Source organism: Mesoplodon bidens (assembly GCF_964165515.1).
Source record: "Mesoplodon bidens genome assembly, chromosome: 2".
Classification (NCBI taxonomy): domain Eukaryota; kingdom Metazoa; phylum Chordata; class Mammalia; order Artiodactyla; family Ziphiidae; genus Mesoplodon; species Mesoplodon bidens.
The window spans coordinates 141,582,407-141,592,099 of NC_138177.1; the positions used below are offsets into that span (position 1 = coordinate 141,582,407).

At 37.6% G+C, this 9,693-nt stretch overlaps 1 protein-coding gene across 2 annotated transcripts in view; it reads left to right on the forward strand.

The window, feature by feature from the left end:
- Positions 1-9,087, forward strand: part of NDC1 (NDC1 transmembrane nucleoporin) — a 48,337-nt gene extending 39,250 nt beyond the window's left edge. For both annotated transcript variants that reach the window (XM_081224748.1, XM_081224749.1), the window contains exons 17-18: positions 3,042-3,202; positions 6,570-9,087. In XM_081224748.1, the coding sequence (XP_081080874.1) occupies positions 3,042-3,202; positions 6,570-6,633 (225 nt within the window). In that variant the 3' untranslated portion in view covers positions 6,634-9,087. The remainder of the gene's footprint in view (positions 1-3,041; positions 3,203-6,569) is intronic.
- The last annotated feature ends 606 nt before the right edge of the window (positions 9,088-9,693 follow it).

Consider the following 9,693-nt stretch of genomic DNA (forward strand, 5'->3'; position numbering starts at 1 on the left):
ATGATAGCTGATAAGCAGCTAGTTGCATTCAAAAGACATTGCCTATTTCAGATGTATATGTCTTCAAAACCTGGAAGATATGTTTATAATCTTATTTAAACTTCTATAAAGTTATTTTACATTATCCTGTCATTCTTACTTCTGTAAATTTTTTGTAAAAAAATTAAACTATAAAAAGGGTCCACTGGAAAAAAAAAAGGGGGGGCTTCCCGGGTGGCACAGTGGTTAAGAATCCGCCTGCCAATGCAGGGGACACGGGTTCGAGCCCTGTTCTGAAAAGATCCCACATGCCGCGGAGCAACTAAGCCCATGCGCTACAGCCACTGAGCCTGCGCCCTAGAGCCCGCGAGCCACAACTACTGAGCCCACTCGCTACAACTACTGAGCCCACTCGCTACAACTACTGAAGCCCTGCGCCTAGAGCCCATGCTCCACAACAAGAGAAGCCTCTGTAATGAGAAGCCCGCGCACCGCAACAAAAAGTAGCCCCCGCTCGCTGCAATTAGAGAAAGCCCGCGTGCAGCAACGAGGACCTAATGCAGCCAAAAATAAATAAATAAAAATAGATTAAAAAAAAAAAGGGTCCACTGGATCCAGGTGTAAATGATGATGATGATTTTGCTGGTATACTGAATGTTAATTAGAAGGTTTACAAGAAAATTGAAAAGGAAGTAACTTTTCCATTATGATTCAGTGTTATTTAATGTTGCTTAAATATGTCATTGAATACCATCTCCCATACTGCCTAAAATTATCTCAAGTTTGTCCCAGTCTTGGGAATCCCTCTTATAAGTTACTGCTGAGAGAATAAATGTTTAGACTTGCAGTTATCATGGTAGACTGAACACACGCATCAGGTCTTGTTCCTTCCCCCTAAACTCTGCTAAACTACAGTAAAAGGACTTTTAAAAAGACATAAATCCAAGGGCTTCCCTGGTGGCGCAGTGTTTTAGAATCCGCCTGCCAGTGCAGGGGACACGGGTTCAAGCCCTGATCTGGGAAGATCCCACATGCCATAGAGCAACTCAGCCCATGCACCACAGCTACTGAGGCTGTTCTCTAGAACCCGCAAGCCATAACTACTGAGCCCACGTGCCACAGCTACTGAAGCTCGCACGCCTAGAGCCCGTGCTCCGCAACAAGAGAAGCCACCGCAATGAGAAGCCCTCACACTGCAACGAAGAGTAGCTCCCGCTCGCTACAACTAGAGAGAGCCTGCGCACAGCAACAAAGACCCAATGCAGCCAAAAATAAATAACTAAATTTATTAAAAAAAAAACAAACGTAAATCCATAAATAGGAGAGGAGACAACAGCAACAAAATCTTCAAAGCCTGGACAGCAGATGGTTGAGACAACTAACTTAGCAGATTCCAGAGGCAAATCTGAAGTTGGTAGTGGGGCAAGGACCAAGACCCTCTGGAACCAAGGGTGAAGGGACAGGTACCAGAACAGGGAGGTTTGGGTGAGACCTGTTTGAAAACCAGTTAGATCCCTAGATTTTCCCTGGTGGTGCTTCTCCCTCATTCCAGCACAAGTCGAGGTTCATCCTCAGAGAGAGCAGAGCATTGGGTCTCTGGACTGGGAGAGTTCATAGTTGCGGGGACTCTGCTGGAAGCATAGAGGTGTGCTCCATAGCTCTGTTCACCACTTGGCTTCCCTGAGCACTGGGGACCAAGCCCCCCAGACAGGGTACTGGAAGACTTTTCTTTGGGAACTCTGATCAAACCAAGAAGAAAGATCTAAAGTTACTGAGTTGAGCACTTACCCCCCAAAACGTCCACGCAGATCACCTATCGTGAAGCTGTCAGTAATCTCCAGTTGTGTACTCAAAGCTGTGGTCAATAATCTCCAGTACTCAGAGCTTTCGGTCAGCTCTTTAGGAGGCCCCACTCTCAGTCATGAGCCAAGGATCACTAGATTTTGAGGAAAGTATCCAATACAGAAGATAGAGACCAAAAGAAGCAAAGAGAAGAAAAGTAGCTTGGAAGAAACTATAAAACAAACAAAAAACCAAAAATCACCAAAATCCTCAGAAACAAAAGCGGTATTGCAGCCTTGAAACAAAAATAGGATGCTGAACTAAAAAGGATCACTCAAATGACATAAAAGAGCTCTTTTTAAAATTTTTATTTATTTTTTACACAGCAGGTTCTTATTAGTTATCTATTTAATACATAATAGTGTATATATGTCAGTCCCAATCTCCCGATTCATCCCACCCCCACCCCCACCCCTGCTTTCCCCTCTTAAGAGCTCTTGAAATTAAAAACATGATGGCAGAAATCCTTTTAACTATAGTTTTAAGTACTTTTTTGGTGCTTACATCCATAACTATAAATAATAGACTTATATTATTACTTCTTGTCACTTTAGACATTATCTTTGCTTTAGTAGATTGACATGCTTATACTTCTCAGTCTTTTCCCTTCTCTTAATATAGTTTATAGCATTTAAAAATTATAATATTTACCTTTGGCTTTTAAAAGTTATACTTAAGTCTCTTATACTATCAAGTATAAATAAAATCAGTTTCACTTGTGAGTTCTCTTCCCACCTATTCTTGCTCATAGGTACTTTTATCAGCTAGAATTGAAAAGGAAGATAAACCAGTATAGTAAATAACCTTACCCTTGTAAAGTATAAAGTTTGGTCTTTTTTTGGGCTGAGATTTATAATAAAGGTGCTCTTACCCATCTGTCATGCATCATAAGCAGAGTAGGATATCTGTGTTTCACTTCCCCGATTTGCATTTTCAAGGCTGTTGAAGTATAACTGCTTTTTAGAGGACAGATGTGGACTTTTCCCTGGTTAACTGCTGAAGTGGCTGAACCTCTACTCCCTGTTTTTCAAATCGTTTTGACTGTGATCCAAAATAAATACTATGTGTGTGTGTGTGTGTGTGTGTGTGTGTGTGTGTGTGTGTGTGTGTGTATCTCTGTATTTATCTGTCTATCTGAAATGAAATCTCTTTAATCCTTTGGACTAAATTGGCTTTCTTGATAGTCTGAACTAACGTGTTTTCTTTCTTTCTTGATGTAGGCAGTTGACAAGTACTTCAAGCTTCCTCATGCTTCCAGTAAACCACCTCGGATTTCAGGAAGCCTAGTGGACACTTCTTATAAAACATTAAGATTTGCCTTTAGAGCATCACTAAAAACTGCCATCTATAGAATAACTACTACATTTGGTGAACATCTGAAGTAAGTTTACCTGTTTTTGTTCCACGATAATTCACTTTCAGGAGTTCACCTGAGAAACAGGTATGAGAATTATAAAGGCTCATAAGTTGAAAGTATTCTTTTGGGACCTTCATGATTCCTACTGGCAACTAACAGCTTGGATTTAGATTTAATATTTACATTTTAAAATTTGGCCTATCATATAAGCTTTGGGGCCTTCTTTCAAATGGGTAAAAAAGAGGATAGAAAGTTATAAAAGCAGCAAATGTAATTATATATTGTTTTTTTTAAATTACTAAAATATCCTTAAGGTAGAAAAAAGGCAAAATGATATTTTCTTCTCCAGAAAAGCATATTAAAAATAATTCTGGGGCTTCCCTGGTGGTGCAGTGGTTGAGAGTCCGCCTGCCGATGCAGGGGACACAGGTTCGTGCCCTGGTCCGGGAAGATACCACATGCCGCGGAGCGGCTAGGCCCGTGAGCCATGGCCGCTGAGCCTGCGCGTCCGGAGCCTGTGCTCCGCAACGGGAGAGGCCACAACAGTGAGAGGCCCGCATACTGCAAAAAAATAATAATAATAATAATAATTCTGTTATTACGTCTTGGTCAGCAAACTAAGACTTGGGGTGAGGAGAGTATTCCATAAATGAGTCATTGGTGCTTTGTGAATCGTGCTGGAAAAGCAATGATAGATCATACCACCTTAAGAAACGGAACCAGAAAGAAAACCCCAAACCCCAAACCTGTGTATATTTAGTTTCATTGATGTTTACTGCTTTCTTTTCATGAAATAATCTACCTAGGCAGTGTAAGGGATACTATTTTATTAACTAAATTATTTCTTTCATAATTATAAATAAACTTTAAAAGATATAAGAGGTTGCTCTGTTTTTTTCTGTATGCAATCAATAAGTAGTTTAGAACTTCCTCAAACCACTTGCTTTTAGAAGCAGTAGTGTATTTCCTTTTACTTCCATGAGGCACATACATAAAGCATATGACATACATGTCAACACATACATAAGGTAGCAGCAGCAGCAAGTTTTTATGGAACACTTTGGTTCTGTGTGGGAATACAGAAGAGCTGTAGATAATCCGCTCTCCTTAAGAGGTTTATTCATTTGTTTAAAAACAAACCAAAAAAAATCTATTTATTGAGTGCTTCTAGATCTGCACTCTCCAGTATGATAGCCACATATTACTATTTAAATTTAAATTAATTTAAGTTAAATAAAATTGAAAATCCACTTTGTTACTTACATTGGCCACATTTCAGGTCCTCAGTAACTGCACGTAGCTAGTGGCTACCGTATTGGACAGCTTAGGTATAAAACATTTCCATCATTGCAGAAAGTTCTGTTGCACAGTGCTGTTCTAGACAATATACTTCGCATTTTCATTTACTCTTCTCAAAGTGCCTTTGGGGTGTAGAGATTATCATATTGTATAGATATGGAAACAGACTTGGAGGGATTAAGAACTTGCCTAATAGCATAGTCTAGTCAGTGTTAGAACATGAACCAGAAATCAGGTCTTTCTTGCTCTTAAAATTCCACCTTCTTACCCTATACAACACTAGACTCCCTTTAAGATGTAAACTGCCATGTAGGGTACTCTCAGAAAACGTTCAATGAATTTAGGTAATGAAATAGATATGATGTATATTGATGTTACAGCAAAACAGGAAGAAAAGGGGAAAATAAATTTCTTAGATAAAGGGAGATAGATGACTGTTAAAAAAATTATGAGAATGAAACTCTGCCTTAGTTTCTTTCCTCTGAGAAGAGCCATATTTTATACATGTACCAAAATTGATGAGGTCAGTAGAGACAATTTTGTACAAATATAGGACAGAATGGCATAGTAGAAGTTAGATTTGGAATCAAAACATTTGGATATATGCCTGGTTACATTATTGACTATCTGTAGTTGTGGGCAAGTTACCTATTGATTTAAGTAACTTGCCTGAGATTATGCTGGTAGTAAGTTGCAGAACCAGCATTTAGACTCAAATCTTTCTGACCCTCGAATTCTATCTACAAACCTCTGGAAACCATTCTGATACTGTTTACCCTCCCATGAAAAGGGTATGTTATCCATTCCAGTTTGTTTCATTTGCTGTTAAGAGAGATAAAATGGGATCCTACATATGTAAAGCCCACACTACATTATATATTGTTGTGACAATAACTATTATTACTGTATCATACCTGGTTTAATCATTCCCCAAAACTTCACCTCTGAGAACCAGGTATAAATGAAGTAAACGTTTGAGGTGTGAAAATTAACGCAGATCAGTTATGCATTGGAGAAATTCATTTAATACCTATTTACTCTTAATTTAGGCAAATTCGGTTTGCTAGTTTTCCAGCCTATAACATATTAAAATATGAGAGGAAGACTGCTGTTAGAGTCAAGAATACTAACAATAGTAAGAGATAGTACAGTGCCTGCTAGCAGAGGGGAGTCATGAGAAAAGCTGTAGACTTGGTGTTTGAAAAAGTTCAGAGCCATTTAGTGAGAGATGACAGCCTCACTGGCACCTAGAGGGAGTCCGAACAGTAAAATACACTTGAGACAGTGCAGTTAGTCGGAGAGATGTAAATGTATAAGGTGCTTTAGCATGATTTGTAGCAAAATTATTATAATAAGACTTGACACTTTTAAAAGTGACAACCTTCAGTTACCTGGAATTTTATCATTCAGTAATGGTATATTACTATCAACAACTAGAAAACCAGAATCTTTCAGTATATTCAATTTCTGCCCAAAAGTTTAAAAGGAAGTTTTATACTAGTTTCAATATATACATTTGCCCCGCTTTTGTCCAGGTAATGTATTTTTGTGGGGGCAAGGGTGGGGAGAGAACTCAGTTTCCCCCTCTAAGACATAACTTAACGTTCAAAGGGAAAAGTAAATCTAAACCACCAAGCTATTACCTTTGAAAACGATTAGTGGAGTCTATTGTGTTTTAACCAAACATTTTAGTTTAAAGGATTTTATATTAAAGGCAATTCAAATACTCCACAACTCAAAGATAATGTTGGAATCTGGTTTAAATAAAATAATAAAATCCAGAAAATCTACTGCAAGGCCTGGAACTGCACAGCAGGTTCCACAGCAGAGCAGGTTAAAATTGATGCCTTCACTTGTCAGTCTTAATTTGCTTTGGTCTTTTAGAAGGTAGAAGCATGCTGTTACTGAATGCAAGCCCTCCTCCTCATTAGATTAAGGAGGGTTTTCATCCAGCTTTTTCAGAAGTACTAAATACGTGAAGATTTCTATTTGTTTTTAATTGTTTTGAAAAATATTGACTCTGTGCTCTGTGGTTCACTTAATATGCTTAATGTAAAATAAAGCTTATGCTTTGAATTTATGTTTCATTTAGTGCTGTGCAAGCATCTGCAGAACATCAGAAAAGACTTCAACAGTTCTTGGAGTTCAAAGAATAGTTAAGTAATATAAACTGTGTTCATTACACTGCTGATACAACTACAGATGGGACAGTAAATGTTCAGCATTCTTGGATCAGAAGAAAATGGACTAATTAGATGCTTCCTTTGTCGTGGTGGTTGCTTTGAAAACTATACTTTAATGGGAGAAATCATGGGAAGAAATTCTCAACAGAATAACCGAAAACTGCCTTTTCTGTACCGATTACTTTTTGTGTGTGTGGCATAATAAAATCTTTATTCAATTTTACAGAAGCATCTATGGCAGTAGAAATGTTTGTAGCTTATGTAGCTTAATAATAATAACTAGAAAATTTTTAGAGTTTACTTTTGAGAGGAGTAGCGTCAGCTCAGAAGGTACTGATAAAATAGGTTGACTTGATCTGGTCTTCCTTCCTAATCGTCCTGAGAGTTTAGCTCTCTGTAAATTCAAAATACATAAACTTTTTTGGAGTAGTTTCTGTTTGCTAAAGGATAAAAAGGGTAACAGTGGAGAAAATTTCACAGAAAATATTGTCTGAAGGACATATTTTGTTAATCTGTTAGGTTGTGTTTTTGTTTTCAGAGACAAATTAAATTTGCATGATTGTCCAAAAAAAGTCTCAATTTACAGATGCTAACTCTATATAAAGGAATGTGGAAAAATTCAGTTCTTAAGTTACAAGATTAAACATTCACATTTGGTTTTCGAAAGACAATTGACCAACATCTATGAATTTATTTTGTATCATGCTAGTAAACAATAAGCATATGGGTATTTTCTCAACTAGTTTTGCTTTCTTTTTCTGGAACAAAACATTAAGTGATTGCCGAGTTTTTCAAGTGAGAGAAAAAGTTTTGCACGAAACACCAGGAAACTTTCCCTTTTTTTTCCTTCCCTCGTCTTCATTAGATCAAATTATTTTGTAAAGCTTAACTGGCCTCACAGAGGGAGCAACCTTTGCTTTGTTAACTGGCTAATTAAAATATATTAGGAAAATCTTTACAGCCAGAAACAACTTAGTCATCAATCAGCAAGTGAAACCAAAATGTCAGAGGGATTACTCTACTTAGGAGTGTGTTGTATGTCCCACAAGTGAGCAGGTAATTTTATAATTTATTAGAGCAACTTTGGAGGTGAAAGATTGGAAATCCTACTGGTAGATATTCACTGGACTAGCTTTGGACTGAAATGCTCCCTTGTAATTCTTTTCCCATTTTTTCCCTCTAGTGTCCCCCATTGTTTTCTTTAAAGTCAGCACAGAATTGTATATGAATCTTTAATGTGGTATATATGTCTACCATTTGTCTGATTACTTGATGTATTATATCTTGATTTATTTGTTGCCCTTTCAACCAGCACATGCCAAATTATAAATGAATCCTGCTGGCCTTTAAAGTATCTTTATGAGACAGTTTCCCAGTTGTCAAGTGTTTGGAGTATTTAGGCAGTTGCCTTTTTTTTTGCATCTGAAGTGGAGTTAATCTCTTTTCTGAATGTAAAAGTTGAATTTTGAATGTGGAAGTTACTTACAAATGACCAGAAAATTGTGACTAGGTTGACTGAGAACTGTTGAGTTCCATGTTTTAAAGCCATTGAACTTTTTATATTCCATTCTCTGTGCTTTCCCTGGCTGAGGCATTTTGGGAGAAAAGAACTCTTAACCTTATGCTTCCATAAAGAAGAATTTAAACTCTGACTTACTTAGATAAAATGTCTGGCTTTGTTTAGGTTTTTGTCATTTCCCGTATACTTTGGGCAAATGTATATTTGATGAGCAATGTGAAAATTTCTGTTGTGTTCATCCCTATTTTTTCTCAAGAGGACGTGCTGTGTACACAGTATAGTTCACTTTATGTCTGGCTGGTGGAAATTTGGAAACTGCTTCCCCAAATCTGGATTGTATTTAGTAGATAAGGAAGTCAGTTCCTTTTCCTCATTGTGTTGTTAATCTACACACCATCTGTTGGAGTAGGGAATGGCTCAATCACCTGTTATGAAAGAGAGCTCCTTTGCCTGTGTACAGGGAGGAGGATCTTAGGAAGGCCAGCAAGAGGAGAGAACCATTTCCTTTGATGAAGTCACATCCTGCCTATGAACGCACTGATACTATACATTGGCCTGAAAATTAGAGGGTGTTCTTTAAAAGCTTAAAAGCCTTTCTCTGACTGTCAGTACAAAACGTGATTGTATCAGCTCTTGTAATGTTTTCTTGACCCTTATGGAAGGTATAAATCCACGTAACTTCTTTCCTAGAGAACTGGGACACTGTGCTAGAATTTAAAAAAACTTGTATAGTCGAGTGGACGTGGATAAGCAACAATTTGTTACTTTGCTGGGTTTATTCCTTGGTAATTGTTCTGTGTGTCTTCCTATAAATATGGTAATCTGTTTATATCCTTTTGTATATCACTGATACTGAATTGGGTAGAAAAATAAATTGACAGTTTTAAAAATGGGACTATTAATTGAAATATGTATATCTGTGAGGTCAATTATTTAATTTCTGGGGTGTGTGTGTATGTGTTTCCTTAGCCATCTTATTTCAGTCTCAGAGTTGTTGCTTATAAAACCTGAAACACTTCTTGAGAAATGAGCTTTTGCCCCTGGTTGGACTAATCTGGTAGGTGATCTGTGTTTCATGGTACCTCTAAGGAGCCTGAATTCTAAAAGGCTCTTTCTTCGTTGTCTTGGCTGCCTTTTTTTCCGAAACTAAACAAAGGATGCAGGTGCTGAAAGCCATTTCTTAATAGAGGTTTCTTTTCTTGCCAGAATAATGTTTCTAAACGGATCATATTCCACCAGACTAAAAGTTTTGTCTGTCAGCTTTACTTAAATTCGTCTGAACTTCACCTCAAGGTAGTTGAGGTACTATATATTAAGGCCCTCAACTTTCTTGTTTGCTATCCCAATCCATAGTTATGTTTCCTTAGAACCAAATAGCTTAAAGCAAAGATGACTTTAATTCATCAGTTAATAATCCAGCTACTCTTAACAAGCTGCTGACCACCATTTTAAAATAAGCAAAATCGTTATCGTTTTGAGGGGTAAGAAGGGGGGATAGACAGCACGCACCCCCT